At 50.6% G+C, this 23,761-nt stretch overlaps 1 protein-coding gene across 2 annotated transcripts in view; it reads left to right on the forward strand.

The window, feature by feature from the left end:
- The window catches only part of LOC135918624 (trithorax group protein osa-like), a 178,261-nt gene that overhangs the window by 57,706 nt on the left and 96,794 nt on the right, over positions 1-23,761 (forward strand). For both annotated transcript variants that reach the window (XM_065452244.2, XM_065452245.2), the window contains exon 3: positions 1,080-1,679. In XM_065452244.2, coding sequence (XP_065308316.2) covers positions 1,080-1,679 — 600 coding nt within the window. The remainder of the gene's footprint in view (positions 1-1,079; positions 1,680-23,761) is intronic.

Here is a 23,761-nt window from a genome sequence, read left to right on the forward strand (position 1 = left end):
GGTGCACTTGTGCGATTGTTACAGGCTCTCCAGCTGGGAGCTCAGCACCTGTGAGGAGAAGGGCACACAGTGTTTGGTTTCAAATGTCGGATATTTTCTTTGGCGGCGCATAGCGCTGTAACACTTTCCAGACACGTTTGTTAGCATGTATTGTATGCATTGCGCTTGTCTGCTTAAAATGGCCAGACCTAGTGAGGGACCCCTTAAAAAGTTACCTCCAATCAACTTCTGCATTTTAATCTTTAAAGAAAAATACTGTAGTGAAACTTCATTCAGACAGTCACAAACTAGGCCAATTTTTTGTTCACGAGTATCTGCGATGGTTGCTTTTGGGTCTGGGACGCTTTGGGTGGAATGACCCATGAGTAAGATCTGACGACACCGGAAGAACTTGATGCTTGCCAGGAAGTTTCATACCTGGCCTCTTCATGTTCAGTAAGAGCATTGTAGTGCCAGTGAAATGAAGTTTGAAAGTCGACAATTGCACTCTATCGCACTCTGTTCCCTGAAATGCTAAAATGGCATTGTGTTGCCATGCCCTTGTCTACTTCCGCATATTTTCTTGCATTGTTTTTAAAAGCCGAACTAAAGCAGAACAGAAACCTTTCATCTTCCACGCTGATACACAACAGACTTCTCTAGTTGTCTGCTGTTTTGGGTCCTGCATCGTATATGTTTCCCACTGGTTGCGTGCATAGTGTGCAAAGGTTCTTTTTGAAAGCATTTAATTAGACAAATTAGGTGATTGCCAGTCTCGTGGCTTAGTTAAGGTTACCTTGGTTCTGGGGACGCATTCTCCGATAATCACTTTGGATCATACTGCTGCCTTTGCATGATGTAGTGTTCAACCAGCCAGTCTGCTCATCTGGCTTGGCTCATCTGACTTTGCTTATCTGGTTTTGCTCAACAAGGCAAGCAGTGCACACCTAATGTTGGAGGCAGTAGTATTGCCAAAAGTGATTGTCCCAGAATGTGTCCCAAGTGTACTATTAGTAATGAATTTAGCAGAGTAATATTTTCCCAAGCTTGGTCACACACGTGTTCTAACTGCTGTTATCTCTGTATGCTTTCCTGTGCAGATGCTACCTTACCCAACCGGTCCCCAGCCACCACCTGGGCAAGTGGGTGGCTCCCACCCACCCTCCCCTGCGCCATCGCCTCACCAGCAGGAGAGGCCCACACCGCCGCCGCCGCAAGCCCAGGGTTCGGCGTCACCATCTCGGGGTGGCGGCCCTGATGGTCCTCCATCTCGGCAGGGCACGCCGAACTCTCACCCGTCGGCTTATGGAGGCTACCCACAGCCCGGGCCCCCGTCCTCGTCCTCCTCTTCGGCTGTGCCCACGTCAGCCGCACCGTCGTCGTCATCTCTGTCTTCTTCTGTATCAGTGGCCCCTACGTCTTCGTCATCCTCGTCTTCTTCCATGTCTTCATCAGGTGCACCAGGACTTTCAGTGTCGCAGCAGCAGCAGCAGCAACAACAACAGCAGCAGCAACAACAGCAGCAACAGCAGCAGCAGCAGCAGCAACAGCAGCAGCAACAACAGCAGCAACATCAACAGCATCAGCAACATCAGCAGCAGCAGCAGCAACATCAACAGCAGCAGCAACATCAACAGCAGCAGCAGCAACAACAGCAGCAGCAGCAGCAGCAGCAACATCATCAGCAGCAACATCAGTCGGTAAGTTGGGTTTCTTTCATTAGGCCAGAAAACTGTGAGCTCCATGTGTGGTTTGCCAGCAGGGCGGTGGGAGGGCGGGGGGCGTCTATCGAGCAGCTTTGGGCAATTGTTGTTTGTTGAGATGTATTATGGCCATAGCTGGAGGCTTCCAGACAGCGTTACCAGCAGTGGGCCCTTAGCACTGCGGGTAAACCTACACACAAACTTTTGTATTGTGGAATGCACATGCTCTGTAGCCTAAGCATGTAGCCTGAAATGGAAAGGTGCAGTGTGCACCTGTCACGGAGGACTACTACATCTTTCTCCGCTATTTTGAGGACCTTTGCCTGGCTGACATGGAAGTTCAGTGATCGAAATCATTAAGCTCTATCTTTGAATGACTATGCTTCACTAGCTGGCTGCCTTTGCTAACATTGTTAGTTGCCAGAATTCATTGGCGCCTCTTTTCACCAACTACACTAGCCTGCAAAGTAACTGGTATGGGTCTGCTCTGAGCTCTTCATTTCCAAAGCTTGTTCAGGAAAATTACCTCTTAATTAACTGGTTAGGAGTTATGCAGGAGTGTCAACCATATCCATCCTTCACTCTCTCTGAAATTGGCATATTTCATGGTTTTGTAGATGTAGTGTGTCTGCGAAGCCTAATGCTACAGAATATGGTTTTGATGGTCTAGGGTGCAGCAGTTATACTTTATTTCAGCCCTTGCACTTTTTCTTGCGTCTCGGTTCGGGAAAGATGTGAGAAGAGTGACAGCAAAGAAGAAAGAAAAAGTAATGGCTTCTACCTGAATGCTTACTTGCATCAAGCACCGGAGCCTTTGTGTTATGTGGTTATACATAGGGCAAAATAACATTGAATGATGACCACTATGTTGAAATTCTAGCTGCTTGTATACAGTATGTGTTCCATGCGGAACAACTATGTTTTGCTTGTCCGCAAGTCGGGCCACTTGTTCTCCTTCAAGCTTCTCGGTGTAGAAGTGTCGCGTTGAGCCCGTAAACAAACAATCAAGGTTATTTAGATATTTGTTGTCTGGAACAGTTTACTGTGCCTTCGCTGTGAGCTCTCCAAACAGACCAGCAGGAACGTGCTTTCACAACTGTGCTAGTGGTATGACATCCAGGTTGGTTATATTGCAGCCATCATTTTTTCAGTGTAGGTGCATGCTGTTTTGCAAATTGTCACAGCAGTAGTGCGTCAAGTCCAAAAATGAAGCCCACTGACATCTGCACAAGTCCGACTATTGCCGATTAAGGGGTCCAAATGGTGATGCTATTCAGACTCCACAATTTGAAGTGCATCCTGTTCTTTCGCATCTAAAACAACCGAAATGGCTTTCCTGCTATAGATGAGCCACTGTAGATTTCATGGGAAGCTATTTCATTATTCATTCTTATATATAAAACTCTGCAGCATATGCATACATACTATTTTTGTGAATTGATGGGGAAATTCCAGTTTATTGTAGCTTGTCTGTCATTGTCATAGTTACACCAATCATTTTAGGTATGTTTATTTTAAGTTTCGTGCCATCATCTATTCTACACACACTTAACGGTGGTCAACCAAACAGAGTTCAAAAGAAAACAAATGATGGCGTAGGCATGGCCGGGCAGCAGCAGCAGGTCCATAAAGGTGGAGTCTACAGCAGAGATTTCCCGAAGAACGCTGGCAAGCCGATCTTGTTGTGGTGGATGCGATAGCTGGGCTGTGTTTCCCGGGAGTTTAGGTCTGACGTCTTGAGCAGGTTGAGCTAGCTTGAGGGGAGCTTGAGGAGCTTTGTTGCAGGTGTTGGTTTGTTGTGTCTTACGTCAACTGGTAACTCACAGTTCAGACGCAGCTAGGCAGCCCAGGCAATACTAGACGGCACTAGCCCCTCGACGCTTCTCGGCAGCTCATAGGTTCAGCTTCTGGACTGCCTGGCGCGGTCTAAAACCTGCGTTTATATAACTTGTTCTGTCCCTATTTCCCTGGTTTGGGGAACGTCAGATATTGGTGACGATACAATCAAGTTCACCCAATTGTACTCCATCTCCTCTCAAGGTCTTGGCCGCGCCCCTTTTAATTAGGGGCGAGGGAACGGTTAATTCCCCCCTGCTGTTAAAGGTCGCGCACTTGTATTGCACTACACACGCACATCCTCGAGTCCGTGGGGGGCCGCTATTGTCCGTTCACAAACACAGGAGAAACTACGGCAGCCGGCCATGCGGCGCCCTCGGCACACATACACTGTCAGCAATTTATGGACACGGGATTGCACAGAGACACCACATATTTCGGAATATTCGTACCCCTGCCATCCTAGCAAGCTTCTCAATCCACGCGCGAGGCAGAGAATACAGGGCTTCCTACAAAAAGTTGTTAGGGCGTCACGGTCGCGCCAACAGTATATATATATATATATATATATATATATATATATATATATATATATATATATATATATATATATATATATATATATATGCGTGTGTGTGTGCGTGTGTGTGTGTGTGTGTGTGTGTGTGTGTGTGTGTGTGTGTGCGCGTAAAAGCCTCCCTTCAACTTTTTTCGGCAGCTTGCCGAGTGGCCGGAAATATTCGTCTTGCTCGCGGGTCCCTATTCCCCACGACCGTTTTGGCGCCCGTTGATCGTCGCTTCGCAGAATCGAGTAATGCCGCGCACCGTGACAATCGGTAATCTTAATTCCCTGCATTGATGGCATCGAGTGATGTTTGCTTTCTCGCCACTTTCGACCCTCGTCTCGTAATAGCTGTCCGATAAGAAGACAACAATCTGTTCCAGCATCGCTTCTGTTTAATGTCAACTAGCATATCGATGGTGCACTTGATCCTTAGCCAATACCGCTGTCTTTCCTTTTGTCGCCTTGTGTCGTGCGTTGCTTGCACTGTTTTGCAACACCCCTCGCTCCCTTTCAAGCTTACTTGTTATCGTCCTCGTTCCCTCCCCATAGACAACTAACTACTGGTCACCTGGGAAATGCAGTCTCAGTGCCTTCCCCGTTCTTCGGAAATAATTGCCCTTCCCAATGCCACTGCCGCCACACAGCGATCGCCGCAATCCTGGGCTCCCCGCAATCGCTCGCTCTGCCTTTCCGAAGGACGGCGTGCACTTTGGCATTCGCCGTCGCTGCAGTCATGTTGACGCGCTTATCTATGCGCACGTCGTTACTCGTGGGACGTCCCTCCCGTGCGGCTGGAGATTAGCGGGCCTGTCGCAGTGCCCGCACCCGTTGCACGTCTGTCTGCCGCTTGCGAAGGGGGTTGTCGCGACGCTGGTCGGCGACAACTCGGCGGGTATATTGGGTTTAGGTGCGCTCCGTTTGGGGCGCGAGGAATTGTCGCCGTGACGTCGGCTGGGCCATCGTTTGAGAGCCCTTCGGTGACGGGACCCCTCCCGGTTTTTCTCACGTGACGGCGGGTGACGCGGGCGGAAAGTACGATGGCCGGCCTCGGCTTTCGAGCGTTTCGCGATAAGCGGGTACGCGGGGGCGTTTAAGCAACGAGTGGAGAGCTCCTAGAGCGTCGTCAGCTTGTCCGTAAACGTATTAGCGTTTGTGGAAGACCGGGTTAGTTCACTGTTCACTAAAAGTGCACGCGTATGGCTAATATGCCAACTCTACGAGCGTAGACAGCAACAACGCTTGTAACGTCGCCTCATGACGCAAAGTTTAACCAGTGAGCAGACCGAGCTGCAGTTTCTTACGACGGTCTACTGAACTGCTCGCGTAAAGAGAAAATGGCGTTGCTAACGGCACAATCGACGTAGGACGCAAGTTTTTCGAGTGCATTTTGTAGTTGGACGAAGCGTCACAGGATGTCGCTGCCTGCTCTTCTACTGTCGTGCGCGGCTCCGGTAATCCGGTGTTCTGTAAGCGGTAACAAGTTTGCGATAATGCTAAAGCTCGGTATGATATTTTGTATTTTAGCACCGCTGTTGCGTGAGGAGAGCCGGGCGTCGTCTGCTTGAACAGCGAGCGAGTCGGCGCGGATGTGTTTGCGCGCCGTGTTTCCGGCGCGTCCCGTCAGATTTGGTGGCCCGCGTACGTCGACGTGTGTGCAATGGTTGCATTTTACCGGTACTCTGGTATTGGGGCGAATACTTTTGATGATGACAAAGAAGCTCGGAGAAAAAAAAAATGCCTAGGACCGCGCAACGAACGATGGAAGGAAGAAAAAATAAATAAATGTAGAAGTAACGTTAAGCGGTAAGACGTCTTGAAACTCTTGTTTAAAAAAAAAGATGTATCCTTCCAAGTACGTTAAAATACTCACATATATTACTTGATGCACATGATCTTTCTGTCGGAACTGTCCCGCCTAATGTTCTTTTGCAGCGCGTCTGAAAAGCGAAGCAGTTTTTGTGGGAAAAAAAAGAAATAGTTTGGCCCTTGCATTGGTCAGGCGTGAAAGGAGTGAATCTTGGACGTTAGAGGAAACCGGTGCCAACGAGGACGTGGATTTCATCGCGTTCATATGCTGCGCACTGCAATCCTCGTTAGCCTTTCGTACACATCTCCGCAGAGCGACCCCCCCCCCAATGCCGACACGATTAAATGACGCGCAGCGGTCGGTCGCGCTAAGGAAAGCGTTCTGAGGTTAAGGTTAACTGCGACGCTACGTCGTCAGCGATGAGCGGCTGCCTTTATCGAGAAATGTCGCTCGCGAACGTCGAGTGAACGAGATTGGAATTGGCGGCGACGGGCTCGCTGATTCGTGCTGACCGCAGCTTTCAGCGGCTCCTCGCAGTTAACCGCGAGTGAAGCAAACCTGGGACTCCGTTGTCCCGACCCTTGATTAAACCACTCGTCTCGCTCGCGAGCGCTCGCCGAGAACACGGCCGCATTTTCACGTTTCCTATTTGAGAGTCGGCTTCTCGAAAAGCGCGCGGCCGCCTGTCGTATAAGAAGATTAGTGAGGAAAACTTGGCCGCGTCTCTTTGTTTTTCTCTTCCCATTCGTGACCCGCCAAATGGGAGGGAACAAAGCGGCCGCCCTTTATTGCGCCTTTTAAATGGGAGCGTTTTCTTTTTTTTTTTCCCTGGCTGGAGCACGTTGTATTAGTTTTACTTTAACTCCGGGCGTGGGGATGGGGCGAACTTTTCTCCGGCGACACCGAGATTATTCGAGCATGCGCAGTCGACCCAGAGCTCTCGCGACGTTATCATGCCTGTCGAATGCGGTCTGCTACAGCACCCCCAGGCTTGGCGAACTAAGTGATGACACACACACACGCGTATATGTATGAACCAGAAGGGAAACCGAGGGGCCCGATTTTCATTAGTCATATCATAGGAAGCCAACAAAGACACCAAGGACAGCATAGGAAATATTTCTTGTACTTATTAGTTGAATTAAATAAATGATAAATTAATGGAAATCGGAGTGGATGAAAAAAGAACTGGCCGCTCTTGCCAAGTGAGCTACCGTGGAGCCGTTTTCCCACCCATATTCTTGAGCACTTATTTTATCTGCTAGAACGAACCCTGGGAGTGATATATATCTTTTCTTACGTCAATGAAACCTAAAACTGCGAACCTTTTGCGGCATGATGTGCGCCCCCCTCTAGCGACATAACTGTCCGTCCAACTGTTGACTCTTCCCTCCCTCTGCCTTTTCTTTTCGCCAGTTCAGCTTGACGAAAGGTTTCTGCCGAGGAGAGAACTAACACGGCGCGTTATCGTGCAGGCTTTCCAACAAAAAAGTACGGTGAGAAATGTGACGCTACTGCCTATGGGAGTGCGAATATGACGGTTCAATCAGAGCGTGCGAACGTTGTTCGATGTAATGCACTGACTTCCCGAAACTTCGTCCTTCAGGCTTTTCGAACGTCCTTTTGATTTCGCGAATCGATCGTTTTTCAACAGAATGCTACGTTATAAACGCAATATTTCGCCTTCATTAGAAAAAAAAATTAAATAAAACGTGTTCGTTCTGAAATTCGGAATGATAGAGCGTGCTAGGTCACAAGAACATTTGAAGTCACGAGCACGAAGCTAAGCCGATTCCATTATACTACCCATCGTTCTCGCGGAAGCTGTTCGGGCGCTTCCAGTAAGCTGCTCGATCGCAGCGCCATAGTTCCCCCTGGCGATATTGGCAGGAAACCCTCGTGATCGTGACCCTCCGGCGCGAGGGCTCGCAACGACGCACGCGAGAGACGGGTGCTTTCGATGGCGCCCGAGAAGGGCAGAGGTCGGAGGGGGGGGGGAAGAGTCAAAAGGGGAAGAGTGTATTGCGCGCTCGTTTTTCCAATTCATTCGCCCCCGATTATGTAACGCTCCAGTGCCCCAGCGAATTAGTGACCGGCGCGCGGCGCAACTTCTCGCTCGCTCACCCTCTCGCCCGCGTTCTCCTCCACGTGGGTCGTTTTCGTGTTTCCTTCCTATTTTGTTTTCTCGGCCCGTCTTTCGGAAACTCCGCCGATGTTCGTGGCTGCCGTATCTATCGCCCGCATCAGCTGCCACGCTTCCGCGAACGCCCGTCCCTCCTTCGACGTTCTTCTTTCGGTGCCCTCGCGTTTTTCTTTCTTCTTTTGTTTTATGATCGTACCCCTGCGACAGTGTTGCGATGTGTGCGCACGTGCGGAAGAACGAGTCTCCCTCTCGGCCGGTGGGTCGGCGCGCGCAGAATGCGCCGAACGCACGTATTAATTAGGCTCGTCGTCGCGCGGGGGTCCGCTAATTGGCCCGTGCCGCCAGCACGGCCCTTCGGACGTCCGTCGCCCCGCATTTAATGGCACTCCTAATAGCCAGCGCTGACGGCGACGACTACGCTCTTCGGAGGGCACGAGCAGGTAGCGACGGCGGCGGCAGCTAAAATGACACGCGGAGATCGCTCCCCCGCTTCCCGGGCAGCGTGTACCAGTAGAGAGAGAGCAGGCTGTGGGCCGCGTCGTAGCACTCTGACGTAACGGCTCGGATGTTGCTGAGTGTGCGCCGTAAACTTTCGTGTACGGCTTCAATAGCGGAGGGAAGAAGAGAGAGTTGAGGCGAGTCGGTGAGGCGTTCGTGAAAACAACGGCGGTGCGAGTAACTTCGCCGGCCAGGGGTATGTTTGGCGCTGCGGTCGTTATACCAATACGCGAGCAGCGTTACCCAAACGCTGCACTTGGCCGTAGGTGGTGCTGGGATGGATGTGGTGGGTGGCCACCGGAGACGGAGAAGCTGTCGAGGACCAGAGTCCTGCCGAGGCGCGAGGTCTTCGGAAGGCCTTTTACGGCTCCAGTTGGTCAGATTTATTCGTGACGGGCTCACTCAAAAAACGGCAGCTGGAAAGGGGGTTTGTGTTCGAGTTTCCGCGTAACAGGATTATGTTCTCCTACATTCGAGTTAAAAACCGATGCTATTATGTGTGCATGTTGTGTTTATGTCGTATTTTACGAATTTTCTGACGCAATTTACTTTTAAACGTTAGTTTAGTTCAATGAGGTACTTGAGCTTGGCGGACAGCTTAGAAAAATGAGGGTGCATGCTGCATTCCCCACCCGTGCGTGCGCGCTTGACGTACGTAGCTTGGGGTGGTTGTACTTGTCTAACATCCGCACGTCCTTGTTGTACATCCACTTTTTTTTTTTAGGGTGGGGGGAGGGGTATGCGTGTTTTCCGGTTCTGGCCAACCTTGACGTCAGTACTTTGACGGGTAAGGAACATACAGATTCGAGCAGAAGCATTGGAAAGCATTTGGGACATCTCAAGCAATTGACAGCCCGTATCGACGCAAAGTGGTTTTGTAGCTGATAGAAACGCCTCACTGGCCGCTTCCCCCCGATTTCACTTCCACATTATAATGGTCGCCTTCAGTTATGCTCGTGCGATCGACTCGGCGGCTATTATATACGAAAGCATACGAGAAGTTAAAAGATGGCAGGCAGCCTTTGTGTACTTCCACTTTACAGAAATGCGTGTCGTAAAATAAGCGACTGTACCGCCAAACTCACGCCTGGTAGCAATTTAGGAAGGGTTTAGTAGCATTCAACTCCCCCCCCCCCCCTTTCGCTAATAAGCTGACGCAAAACCGGTGTGATTACAGACGGCTGGGAGAGCCTACGTGTGGACACAGAAGAGTCTTATGACGACGAAGAATTCTTTTCGCTCCGAAAATATGCGGTGGGAGTGGCTACCTGCAAGTCTGGAGTAATTCCTTCATTACATTTAGCGCCCCTTGAAAATTGCTGCGCGAGGGTGTCCCCCATCCAGCCGCGCTCTTAGTTCGCTCTCTGCCTGCTTGTTCGCTTGTGTTGCGCAGTAGGCGACTCGCAAGATTCGCACTGGCCGTTTCGTTTGGCGCGGTTTTCCCACTCGCTGCTTGCTTTGCGCTCGTCGGAGCGTGTCCCGGACAGGGGCTGTCGACGCTCAAGGGAGCCGCGATGTCGGTCGGGACCACGTGCGTGGAGGTGAATCAGCGTCTTGGCAGCAGTCCAGGGCATTTTTCTCTCTGCAACTCTCGTCTTTGCGCCACCCTTACGAAAACGCTGCGGCGTTCATGTGTGTTAGGCGGGGGGGGGGGGGGGGGGGGGAGGCGCTGAGGAGGACGAGGCCGCACATTTGGCGCCGCGTAACGACTTGCGAGGCAGCTGGTGCGTGTTACGCCCATGCGTCCTTGCTTTCTTTTTGTTTTTTATGAATGCTCGTTTATTGTTAGTTCTTATTGCATGCCAAGCATTCGCCGACTTTTCGAAGCGTCGTTGGTAGCTACGCGCTCTAACTACTCTTCATTTTCCTGCTCTCTACTTGCTAGCATAATTCTGGTGCTTCTGTGTGTTTTTATAGCTGCGGTATTATCGCTTACTTAAGCGCCACGTCATTTTAACCACGGCTCCCGGTTGCAATTATGAGACGTCGCGGAGAGTTAAGGTCAGATGCGTGAACGTTAACGTTATTGTGATTTTAGGTAACCTGGATGGCGCTCCTGCCCACGTATACTGGTGGCTACATCATTTTTTACCGTTTATTGGACCGAAGTGAACAGAACTTTCTGTGATTATGCCACTTGATTGCAACTTGCATGGCAAGTGTGAAAGCTTGGGCTGGTTAGTCCATTTCGATAGGGTTGAGAGCGCACACACAGACTTGCGATAAGGGATAGACATACTTCTTGTTTTGACGCCGTTTACTTAAACCTCGACCGGCGTTAATAGAGACATTTAGCTTGTCCGGTGTTTGTGTGAACGCAGGCGGACTGCGCGTTGGGGCGGAGGTGTAAACGTGAGCGGCCTGCATGGTGCAGTCACCTGGTGGCGCAGAGCTTAAATTAACACAGCTAATATTACAGCGGCCAGGTTTGTTTTACTTTGCTGTTCGGGGCAAATTGCATAGCGCAATATTAGTTGTATTTGTCTGTTTGAGCGCTGTGCCACTGGATACCTGCACCGTGCAGGGAACTCGCGCTTACACCACCGCCGCAACGCCCAGTCCGCCTTCGTTTACCCGAATAAGGGACAAGCTAAAACTCTGTGCTACTGGGTAGCGTGGCGTTGTCGCCAGGTCGCAGGCGTCCGGGAGGCCATCACGATCAAACGGGCGAGGCGGTTTCTAGTGCGAACTTGAACTGTTTATCCCGTGGTAAGAGAGAGAGAGATAAACTTTATAGACTAAAATAAATTTGAGGTTCCGTGGTTGGGCCGCTAGTCCAGGGAGGAAGTAGGAAAGAATACAAAAAGATACATTGCGGGGCAGCTTAAGTAGGCCCGCTAATGTCGGAGGCAGGATTTTGCTCACGTCAACGTCACATGGTACGTACTGAGTCCTGTCGACCGCTTGCAGTAACTCGTGGGTCCCGCTTGGTTCGAGGAAGGACGGCCTCCCTTTGACCCGCACAGGTCACGAAGGGAAGCGCCACACTCCCCTTATCCCGTACACACACACACACACAGGGGCCCGTAATCAATGTAGGTCGTCGGCCGGACCGGGAACCACCTGGGACACACATAGGAATTTGGGATCTACCCTGCGCTTTCCGATTAGGCATGGTTTTTCAATAGTCCTATTTGCACTGGGTGTTTCACGCCAATCGTAACAGCAGTGTTTTCGATAACCGTATTTGCACTGGGTGCGTCACGCCAAGCGTAACACTGTGCAACGTCCCTTCTTCTCCATATTCGTAAAGGAGCATTGAACAGGAATGCTTCCTACACATTATGGTTGACCCTATCCTTACTAGACGTCTTACTTACTGTCTTGCGCAAAAAATACGCCTGCAGATTCAGAAGGGAAAATTTCAATTCTACGATGCTTCGCTCCAAGCGTAACATTCCTTTAGTACTTAGTTATTCCTTTAATACTTAGTTAACATTCGTTTTACACGGAACAGCAATATTGGTATTTGGTGCCCACTTTACATATAAATCGGTATGTTAGAATAGGATACTGCCTGCGAAGCTTTCATCAAGGTTCTTATTGCTCTGGTGGTTCTACTCAAATCTAGGCTCCGTAATAATGCGTAAAAGGAAAAGTTAGGCGTGCATTTCTTCAAAAAAAAAAAAAGCCATTGCTTTCGCTTTTCTCCGAAACTGCCACCAAGAAAAAGCATTCTACATGGCTGTTAAAACGACTGCGCATTGTGTGTGTATATCAATCACACGGAAGAAAAGGTTCGTAGTTAAGATCTAGAGCCTAGCCATTACAAACCATGCAATGTTTCATAGTGGCCTGAAGCGGTCTTTATCGACAATATGGCCGGCACTTCCCGCAATAGAAGTAACCGACCATCTTTTTATGACATTTTGGCGAGGCAGGCATTGTTCGCGAAACTTCGAATTGAAACCCTGAAGCAGCTCTCTACAGCGCCAGTTGGAATGCCTATAATATACTCGAGGCACTAGAGCACAGCTTCAGCTTCCTGGAAGAGGAAAATCTAACTACCATCTGCATGGCGATGTCTTGAACCACACTGGTGTTTGATTATACGAACTGAGAACTGTTCGCTGCGTCAGTCCATGAAAGACCGCCTCGTGTACCTGCCTCATTAATAAGACACTATATGAAAGCCTCGTATGAATTGATATTTTAATTCCTTCGGTGAATGCTCAAATTTTCAATATGCGTTGTACCACTAAAGAATGAAGCTTCGGTCACTTGCTGGCTGCAGTTATATTGTCTAAAAGGCATATTTCGCCCAAAAAGTTGCGCCGAGTGGCCGTGTCAGTTTCACCAAACAGATCGGTCACAACGGTTCCCCAAGCAACAAGCACCTGTAAATCGTTGAACTGAGTAGAGCGTGTAGCACTGAAAATGGAATAAATATTAGCCCACGCTTTTTTGTGCGTGGCAAACAGTTTAAATCCTCAATTAGCTTTACTTCAGATCAGCGCCGCTTTGAATTAATCGGTGTAGAGCGGCTTCATTTTGTGAAGCAGTTCAAAAGGCAAACGGCGCCGGCAGAATCTAGACTGCAGTGTTCAGTCCTCGTGCTACTGCCGAACGTTTCTGTGAATAATTGCAAAAGAAGAGATATTTTGTCGTGAACAGCTCGCCGTGAGAAAATTAGTTTTGGCGGGTTAAGATCAAAATAAATACTGTAGAAGTCATACATAGCCAGCGTTTATGACATGCTTGTTGCACCACGGCGAGTGTGGTCACTTAACTGGATTGTTCTGTACTGTATGTTCGCATTTATTATTTTATTACCCACGTGAGCTACCGCTGCGAAGTGTAGAACTGCGCATAAAAAAGCCCTCGCCGCTCTGGACTGAGCTCCGTTGGCCGGCACCGTAGCGTTGCTTTTGAGAAATATGTCGTCTAGGAAATAAACTTTTTCAATAATTTTTTCGACGAACGGCGACATCGTAAAAGTACATTTGATAGCACTACGATAAGTGCGCCACAGGGAACGAGAGCGAACGGAAACACTGCAGAAGGCGCCCGGACGCAGCCCGAACCTTAGCAGACGGGCAGGCGCGAATCCTTGCCATGACGTCGTTCCAACGGCGCTCGCAGCGCCCCTTCTGGCCGTTCTCGGGGCTAATAGATCTAGTCCTGGCAGTGTTAGCCTGCGCCACTCATGGCCAAGGCGGCGAATGTGGAACACGCTTCGAACAGTTGGTCTCACATTATACGGGGTGATCACTTTTCGAAATCTTGAAAAATCGCCTGTTGCAGATAACGTGATTCTAGTTCCTGAGTTGGATTGTTCAAAGAAGCAGGCATTACTTGCACGAGAAATCGAAACACATATCGAACTAATTAAAAGCACAAATGAACTTCCGAATTACTTCGCGGCACATATTGCAATTTAAATCGCAGCCGGTGAATTTGCAAGGTGTATTTATTTATCCATCTATTTATTGATATTACCCTACAGCTCCCAAATGAGCATACGGTATGGAAAGGGAGTGTGGGGCGATACAACAAAGAGAATATAATAAATACAAAAGAAATGCAGGAAGTGAAAAAATCGCTCACACAAGTATATATATATTGGAAGAAAAAGCATTACGCAAGCGCAGCACAAATGAAAGGGAAATAAGAATCGTTATACAAAATCCAAACGACATGATAAGTTGCAACTGTTGCTGAAATTTCGCAGATCCACCTATCGACACAATATCGCCAGGAATGTTTTTCATAGTGCTATGGCGCGTGGCAACGCTAAATTGTTGAAAGGTTTGCTGCCAAAAATGCACCTGAAACTGAAATGATTATGAAACGATGGCACCAGTTTGGAGATAGAGCTATGAAACTCCGTTTGAGAGGGGATGCCGTTAGAGATCATGATCAGGAAACAAGCGAGGCATGGCGGGCGGGGGCGTGCGCGCCTAAACGAAGCGCTGTCTGTCTGAATGAATGAAAGGGGCCCTATGGAAGCGTGAATGAAGAAGAGAGACACGATTGCGGAGGGTGAGTAGATTGAGGGGGAGAGCGTCGTTGGCCTGTCCCCTTCCCTCCGTAGTTCTTTCGGCCGTGACACTGAACGAGTGCCGACACAAACAGAAAGGGCCTGCCTCGCTTGCGGTCGGATAAACACAACAGGAAATAAAAATGGATGAGGCACGACGGGGAAGGAAAGGCCGGAATGAGAGCGAGTCCGCGCAAGAAACGGCCGGAGCAGCAGCAGCAGCACCACCCTAGGAAAAATAAATAACAGCAGAAACGAGCAAAGAAAGTACCCGCCGCGCCGAGGAGAAAACGGCGGGGCACTTTGTGGTTGGTACTATAAATGAGAGTCACGGGAGCGGCGTGTGCCACGTTCCACCCTACTCCGCCTCACATTCTCTTTTTCTCCTTCTATTATTCGTTGGTCTTTCACCTTCGGGCGCATTGCCTTTTTTTCATTTGCGTTGTGGGCGCCTCGTCTGTCTTGTGTCGGCCTTAGTTGTTTCGCTTCCTTTTGTTAGGTTCGGTTGTGTGTTTGTGTGTGGCCTATCGGAAGACGAGGTCGTCTCGAGGGTTTTTAACGCGGATCGGAGAAGTCGCGTTTACCTTCGTGCCCACTGTCGGACGCGAGTGGTTCTTTCAGGCTGTCGTCTACAAAATTGAGGTGTGTTGAGGGAGGTGTTTGAACGAGCGGATAATTTCGTCGTGGAGCTGAGAAGACGGGAAGTTCAGCGCGAAATAACGCTTTTATCTCGCGCCTATAGGGCGGCCGAGTTGAAACGATTGGTTAATCTATTCTGTCTTGCCTTCCTCCCCCTTTATTTATTTTACCTTTTTGGAGCTAAATCTTCCGCGTTCTGTGTTTGCGTGGGTTGTTTTGTGGAATAGTTTGCATCTCCCGCTAAGACACCTTGTGGCAAACGTGCAGCCACGGCCACTGCGTGTGTGGGGTTATCGGTTGCCACAGCATGTTCATGCGGGTCTTGTACGATGCGTATTGTACGATTCGTATTGCATCCGGTGCGCTGTATCGGCGAGTGCAGTGAAATGAATCGATTGTAGCGATCTATAGGATGAAATGACGCTTAGGTCTGCAACCCTTTAGGGAGGCGGGAAAGTCTCGTCAGGGGAGTGGGAAGAGGATAGAGGACGAAGGGTAGTAGGCTCCACCACGTGCAGAAGAGGACAGGTGGCGGCACTCGCCAAAGGAGCCAGCGATCTCACGGGCGCTCACAAGGTGGCGATCCCAGTTGCATCTGCAAACTGCACCAGGTTTCGCAGCGCAGGGGGCGCTGCGGACGCACGTCAGTCTCTGGCCGTTGGAAGGCCGTGGCGACTGTAGGTGGCGATGACTATGGAGCGTTCTTGCGCCAAGGATGGACAGCCACAGAGGAGGTGCTCCAGAGTCTGGGGGTCCCAGAATCTCATGCATGCAGGTCACTCGCAAAATCAGAAAGTGAGAGACAGAGAGGGAGAGAAACGTTTACGGGGTTGATGTTTGAAGGCTGTTCCCGACGTGGTGGCAAACCGATGTACGTCGAAGATCTGTATCTGCAAAGCTGGGTTGGCAAAGTCGCAGCTGAGATATCGAAACGGCTGGCCTGCGGCACTTTCGAATGCGTCGTTTAGCTTGTCTGGCGGAAGATCGTTAATGCTGGGGAAGCCCTTGCCCCGGTAAACACAGATTGGTGCGATGCCAGAAGTTATGCACCGAACGTGACGTGACGATAGACCATTGAGTTGATAAGGCAGAACGAAGTGAGCTTTGTCTATTGATCGCTAGTCGGTAAACGTTTGTATTACAGTAGCTGTGGTTATTATTGCAGTCGCGCCGCATTTGTTGGCCCTGTCGCACGCACTGTAGGCGAAGCGAAATTAGAACCTTCGACTTGCTGGCAAACTGTGTGGAAGGAGGAGTGTCCTACTGGTCTGTTCGAACGCATTTGCTCGCTTTGTCACACTTGAACACATCGGCGGCGCTTGCGAGTATCGGGTCCGTTTTTCTATTCGCGGTTCTCTGGTGTGATGGCTAATGTGCGTCGATAAGATAACGGCAATGTTGTCCAGTATGCTCAAGCAGCTTATCTGCGCACGCTGTTTGCTTTCGGCCGTTACCTCCTAGGTCAGTGCGCGCACGTTTAGTTTACACTAAGCCTGTAGATAAGGGGGGGGGGGGATTCTCTTCTTCCGCTTTGACTGGCGTTGCCTTTTTTAATTCCCCGCCGACCTTGACGCGCGCCGCTATAGAGGACGCGATGTTATCGGCGGCTTAAGACGTAACCGCGCTTTTCTCTTTTTCTTTCTTCTCTTTTTCACTTCCCCGCGGTTCATTCCGTCAGCAGCGACACTGTGGGCCGTTTCTCTATGCTCCTTGTGTCCTTGTGTGTCAGTTGATGCCGTTCCTCTGCGTTCTTATCGCGCTGGCGGAGAGAGAGCGCCTTAGTTTTGCGCACTGCGGTGCAATAGAACGACAGCGATTCGGAATGCTTAGCGGGCTGGCTTTATGGTGTGGACTCACGACGTCGTCTCTCCCTCCCATACGCCTTCATTTCTTTCGTGTGCATGCGAACAGAGTTTTTGACGAGCTAAGATGCGTTCCCGTGATAGTGGCTGATAGCGCAAAGTGAGACCACGTCGCTTATGCGCAGTGTGCAGTCCTGTTTGCCAGAAGCTGTGTGGGGGTCTTTCAGTAACGTTATTTTTTGCCCAGTGGCACCTCGAACAGCTGCACAAATTTTCTGCGTGGCCTGTATGTAAACGAACGAATGCGTCCAAGTGCTTTCTTGCGTTTCCTGCAGCGCAGCGCGCGTTTCTGATCGCGACGATAGCGAAGCAGGTTAATTCGGGATCTGTAAGCAGCGGGTTGCGTGCGCTTCTCTCTGCGGGTCCTCGATGACCAGTCGGACACGCGGGAGGTTAGGTTATAGTTTGAGCCAACTGGTTGCGTAAGAGAGGCACACCATACAGGCACGTTTCATACGCGCGTACGCTGGGTAGTTAAGTGCGTGTCTTGCTCGATCTCTCCTTTCATCATCAAGAGTTCCTCTTTCCCTCCTGTTATTCTTTTTCTTGGTACAGTCTCCTCTCAGGCCTCTCTCTCTCACTCTCCTTTTCCGCGTGCATTGCCGGTGTCCGCCGTGCTGCGTAGCCGGCTTGATCGCCGAGCTTAATTTCTTCCTCGTCTCGAGATGCGTTTCAGATGTGTTTTTAATGGACCCCGAGGAAATCGAGGATTTGTCGTGGTGCGCTTTTTTTTTCTTTCTCCCTCTCTCTCACCCTATGTGCTCGTTTACGTCTCCTGTTCGCCTCTCCCTCTCTCTGTTTTTCTCTCTCTCTCTCTCCAAGATGCACTGCCGACCTGTGCTCCCTTTGGCTTGCTCTCCTCTAGAGTCAGCCAAGGACCTCGCCTCTGATCGGTGCGCGCGCTCGACAACCTTGGGGAAGTCACTTGCTTCATGAACTTAGCTCGTTTATCGGTACTTTTGATTTCCGTTTACGCCTCCTGCTTTGCTGCTCGTAAAGCGCCAGTAACACCGTTTTCACTATTTTGTGTGCCACATCCTCTCTCTTGCAATCTTTCTCAACGAGAAAAAAACAAAATGAAAGAGCAAACGAAACTAATAAAGTGAAACGACCGCGGCGTGTTGTAGCGAGCAGCAGCGGAAGACGCTGTTGTATGGCGGGTTTCGAGGCGAGACGCGGCGGAGCTCCGACCACGATCGCTGGAAATGCGATGTGCGATCAGCGGGCGATGTCTAGCTGAAGGGAGAGGAAGCGGGGGAGAATGGGGAGAAAAAAAAGGCGGCGAAATCCGTTTTGCCGGAGCGCATTTGCAGCGTGCATTGGCCTCTGCGCTTTTCTGTCCCTATTTTCTCCTTCCCTCTCCACCTCATCATTGCCCCCGTTTTCCCTTCTGCTCCGCCTGCTCCCTTCTTTCCCCCGCTTCCTTCTTGGTTCCGTCCGCCTAATGACGATTTTAGGATGAGCGATGAGAACGGCGATTAGGCGTAGGTTAGCGGGGTTGTTGGAAACTTGCGTGCGCCTGTGGTGCGGGAAATGAGGAGGCCGTTGGTTGATCGACGTCGTTGCGTCTTCCTCGCCGGCGGCGCATCGCTGGGCGCCGGGGGTTGCGCTTGCTGAGTGTAGACCAAGGGAGGATGGCGCACATGTGGGCCGATGGAAATAAACGCAGTCGTCGGCAAGACTTGTTCTTGCGCCAAGTATGGTGGTGGATTGACCAGCAGCGAACTAACGAGCCTGGCGCCGACGTTTCGAGGGCACTATATCGTGTCCCAGTGCGCTGTACTCGGCGGTCGCGGAACCGGCGACGATCCAACGTCGCGTGCGGGTTTGGCGTCGGATCTATCGGGGCCGCATTGATCCCTGCTCCCTCGGCGGGCTTCTATACCTATCGGATGAGAGCGTGCTTCGATCCGAGCGGGCTTACACACGTCGACGACGACGACGGGGATCGGAATATGTATGCCCCGTTCTCGGGGGATCGCGCGATATCGGCGATGCAAATGAAGTGCGCGAGTAGTGTTTGCCGGAGCCCCCCCCCCCCCACCCTTCTGTCCCGCCGCCCCCTCTCTCATTATGCTTGTGATTCCCCCCCTGTCCCCCCTAATTTCGCGGCGCCGTGTGCTTGCGATGGAGATGTGGCCTCTAATTGGACGGAACTTTGCGTTCGGGATTTCGTGCTTTCTCTCCCGGCACTTCTCTTTTCTTTGTCTCGCATGTATAGTAATAGACGGTGCCGACGATGGCGCCCTTACATTCGCTTTTGTTCACGGAAACAAAAACGAAGAAGGTTATGTCGTTTTGGTGGGCCATAACGGTGCGCTGTCTAAATTACGTAGTTTCCATTACGTTCCATCCAGTTTACTTGTGGCCTAGAAAAGTGGGATTTCAGATTAAGTGGGTGTTCGCGTGAAAGAAGAACAGAAAAAGAGAGAACGAAATAGAGAAGGCAAGAAACGTTAAATGAGCGAAATCGTGACTAGAGATGAGGCTGAGTGTGCATTAACGTTGTCCCACCCCTCGACCCCTCTTTTACTTTAGTGGCGAGGAGCGTGGTAGGAATTGCGAGACTGAAAAGGGCGGCGAAGTTCTCCACAATTTGATATCGCGTTGGCGTGGCCTGCACAGTGGCGCCACCTCTTTCTACTTGTCTCGGCGAACGAGGTACAGCGGCAACCTTTCTGAATCAACGTCGTGGGCCGCAGTGCCCGCAGTCACCGTTGGCAGATTGGTTGCTTCACCCGATAGAGTTGCCCGGTTGCCGTTCCGGATTCCGCTCCGTGTAGTTTCCGCATTGCGCCGGCTTAGCGAGCGCGAGAGCCTCTTCTCGGTGCAGTTACGTTTCGGTTTCGGTTGCGCTGTGCCCACGCATTACCGGAGAAACCCGCCGCGGTGCCCGGCGTTGTTACTTTCCCCGCCGCCTGGAGCTTGGACTGTGCCCCGGCAACATCGGTGCGCAATCAGTGTAACGTGTTCCCTCTTCGATGGGAGTCGTCCAGGCCGAGCCCAGGAGGTCCTGATGACCGCGGATATAAGGGATGAAAGGCCGCCGCCGAGCTTATGAGTCGTGTCCTGAAAATTGCCCCGGCCTGCGCCGGGTCGACCCTGGTTCTCGGTGCAATCGCGTTCCCTCTGCCCCGCCATCAGCGTTTGCGGCGAGCCTTTTGTTCGCTTTCGTGTATCACTGCTGTGTGTGTGCGTGCGTGTGCAGCGGCACGCTGACCTCGTTGCTTCTGTCTGTCTCGATATGCGAGTGAGCCTCGAGAGAGAGCAGGGGTTATGTTATCGTAGTCGGTTTTTCTTTCTTCTTTTGTTTCCATGTTTTTTTTTTCTCTCTCTCTTTCTCGGACGATACGCTTGGCTGTACGGCGACGTAAGATAGAAAATCATCGCCTCGCCCGGTCGTTGCCGACTGGGAGGCTTCTTGTTTTTGGTTAGGCCCCGTCGGCCGGGGGGGCGTATAATGGGAAGGAAAACGAAAATGGAAGCAGCGAAGCCGTGCCCTAAAGATATTTTGTATCGTCTCGTTTGTTCAATTCTGCGCGCTTGCTGCTTTCGTGGTTTCAGGGTTATCGTGGAATTGGAAAGTTACTGGGCTCGCTCGAGGGGCGTGCAGTGGCTCGCTCTCCGTGAATGAAATGAAGACGCCGGTTTAACGTAAATGTCGTGAAATGCGTTAAAGGGACAATAAAGAGCTAAAGACTGGATGAACTTTCGCTACGTTTCCTTGGGCCACAAATGTCTAAATAGGAGAAAGTACATTGAAATCCATTAAATCGCACTGACGTACCTGCAGTGGTGATTCTGTGCGAAATTAAAAAAAAGGAAAGTGTGGTCCTGATTTGTTATTCTAGTAATCAAGTTTATTACCGCGAAATCAACAAAAACCACTCTTAAAAGACTAATATAAATCTAAGCTGTTTTAGTGCTTCCCTTTCGTATCCGTTTAAGCTTCGTGACCAAGCTTATTAATATATGCAAGCATTGGGCCCTTTCAAGCGTACTCGACGAACAGGGACCTTCTCTAGGCGATGTGCCGTCCTTTGTGCAGTGCCTGTATTCGTTTCCCGTATGCCGCCATCTCACTTGTATCTAAGAACAGCTGGACGCTCGTGTTAGCCGGTGTTGTAGACGCCATCGATCGCCCTAATTGGATCTAACCTTACGTGATAGCGTGATAGCGAAGTGGCTATTGTGCGCCAGCGCTTGCATCATTTGGGACAGGCCTGGTTTCGAAAGCCATGCCGAGGCTCTGTAGCGGGATTGCAGTTCCATCAAGTTGTCTCTCTGGGCCAGCGCTGCAAAGCCAATCTTGCGTGAGCCGCGAATGTGTACGATCGAACTCGGTCGGTTACTGTTTGCTTATATGGAGTGCTTTCTTTTTTTTTTCTTCTAGACTATAAAAAAAAGAAAGGAAAAATCGCCTGGGGCATGTAACGCAACGCTGGTCCTTCAGGTGTATTACCCGAAGAGGCGGATATTGCATACGCGGGAAATTGAAATGCGTAATCGACTAAATCAGAAATGACAAAATTCCATTAATGAATTTCTTATCTTACTGCTTTATGGCACATATTGCAATTTGCGAATCGTATCTGGTGATCTCGCAAGGCGATTCCTTTGGAACGAATTCTTGGGTTCTCAAAGCGTGTGACGAAATACACTGATGTTCCATGTATTTCTGTGCTTCATCGCGTAAAACGGACGTTTTTGTCAAATAAGTAAGTAGAACAAGAGTGAACATTTACTGCTTCCAAGAGAATGAGAATCGATTCCAAAAGAATGTGCCCTGTGATCAGGTACTTCTTAAGTTTTAAATGTCTTTCATCTGCAATTCGTAGATTGCTTATTTATTCAATTATACATTACGACTTCTCGTGCAAGTAATGTCCCTCTCTTCGAGCACTTAAAGTGCAGCGCAATGATTAGAATTGTGTTATTTGCCACGGCCATTTTTTTTTATTTGTCACGTCAAAAAAAGAAAGATGTGGACGAACCATTGCCGATTATTGTCAATGAAAGCGAGTAACCTAACGCTTCAAGAAAGCTACAATCAATGTACATACTGTGAGGCGCTCGTAACGGTTAGATACCTCCATAGTCGGTGAAGTCCGCCTATAATGCTATAAATTATAATAAATGAGTGACGACGGTGGGATGGAACTTCGGTGTTACAGCGCATTAAGCCCTGTGCCGTAACCGTTGGGCCGCGATCGCGCCCATGGTTCTCTCGTGCCAAAAGGCGCTTCTTGAAATGTCTGGCGTGTGTTTCAAGTGCCCGCGTTCTTCCCTCGCGAAGGATGACCACAAGGTATCCAGCACGCGAGCCCTCTGTTTTGAACTCCGGTGCCGCTACGTCGCCGCAGCGTTTCTCTCAGGTCCCCGGCGTCCGCGCACGAACCTTGTGCAGTTAGTTCGCTTGTACGCTGGGACTTCTCCGTCGGTGTAAGCCGTGTTTATCCTGCCAAAAACGAGCGTCCGCCCGCTAAGCCGCCTAGACAGTTTGTGTGCGTCCTTTCTTGCCTTGCCTGTTGCTACAGTTATTAAAACTAGCGCTTTCGTTTCTTTATTTCTCTGTTTCCGGCCTGTCGAAGCCGCGCAGGTTTGGTTCGGCCCCTGTCTCGCCGGTTCGTGCCGCCTGAGCACGAGCCGTGTCCGCCTAATCGTGGTCCGGTCGTTGGGCGCACGCGCGCTCCTAATCCGCAATTAATCCGATTACGGGATCACGGACGTTGCAGGCAGCGCTGTCTATTAGCGCGGGCCGGTCCGTGTGTCTAGCCTCGCGGTGGAAATTAAAAGGAGAAGCTGCAGGCGTTCGGACAAGCTGGCGCCCGCGTGGCTTTCGCTCGGGACGCTAGAGAAAAGGGAGAAAAGATCGGTATTTCAATGAACGCTGTTCGTTCTGACAAGGGGAACTGGGCAGAATTGAGTTCCGTAAATGTTTTTATAGAGGTCGGTAAAACGAGCTGGAGAGAATAGCAAACTACCGCGTAGCGCGAAGCAGTGTTAGAATTACGCGACGCATTTGGTAGGTAGCTTCTGGAGGCAAGTGGAGGTCTCCACATTCTTTCGAAAACCGCGCGGCGTGTTCTCGGTATGGCGCCGTTATCGGATCCCCGTTTCCGGGTTCCCATTGTTGCGACAGGCAGGCCAGAGGGGAACTAGTCTTGCACAGAGACGTCCGCTTTCCCAGGGCTCGTGGGTCTCCCGCACTTCCTTGGTTCGGGAAAACGGCGCGTTAGTGGACGGTGGTTGGGGAAATGGGAGGGTGTCGTCGACAGTGAAAGACTCGGGACCCGCCTGCACTTGTGCATTCTTGTATGCGTGTGGGTGGAAAACAAATGGGCCGTACTTTGGAGACTCGGTGACGAAAGGTACTTCCCCCCCCTACCCTCCCCCCCGACCACCACCACCAAGGATAAACCCACCACAAATCCAAGGGGGAAAAAAGAAAAAAGACACGTGCTACTTACTACCGCTACGAATGTTACCTGCCTTGCCCGTTCGACTGCGTCAGCTGACGCCTGGCCGCGACTCATAAAAGCGACTTCCTCGCCGACCTTGAAAGGTCGGCCACGCGAAAGGGAGTCGAGGGATGGGGGGGGGGGGGGGGTGTTTCGTTGTATCTGCGCGGCAGCAGTAGACGCATAGTGTGTTGTGCCTGCTTGGCTTCTTTCTTCGTCGGCGAGGCGCGACCTTGCCCCCCCGCGTCCTTGCATCTTTTTGTCTGTTTGCCTTTTATCTCTCTTTTT

This window comes from Dermacentor albipictus, chromosome 5 (genome assembly GCF_038994185.2).
Source record: "Dermacentor albipictus isolate Rhodes 1998 colony chromosome 5, USDA_Dalb.pri_finalv2, whole genome shotgun sequence".
NCBI lineage: Eukaryota > Metazoa > Arthropoda > Arachnida > Ixodida > Ixodidae > Dermacentor > Dermacentor albipictus.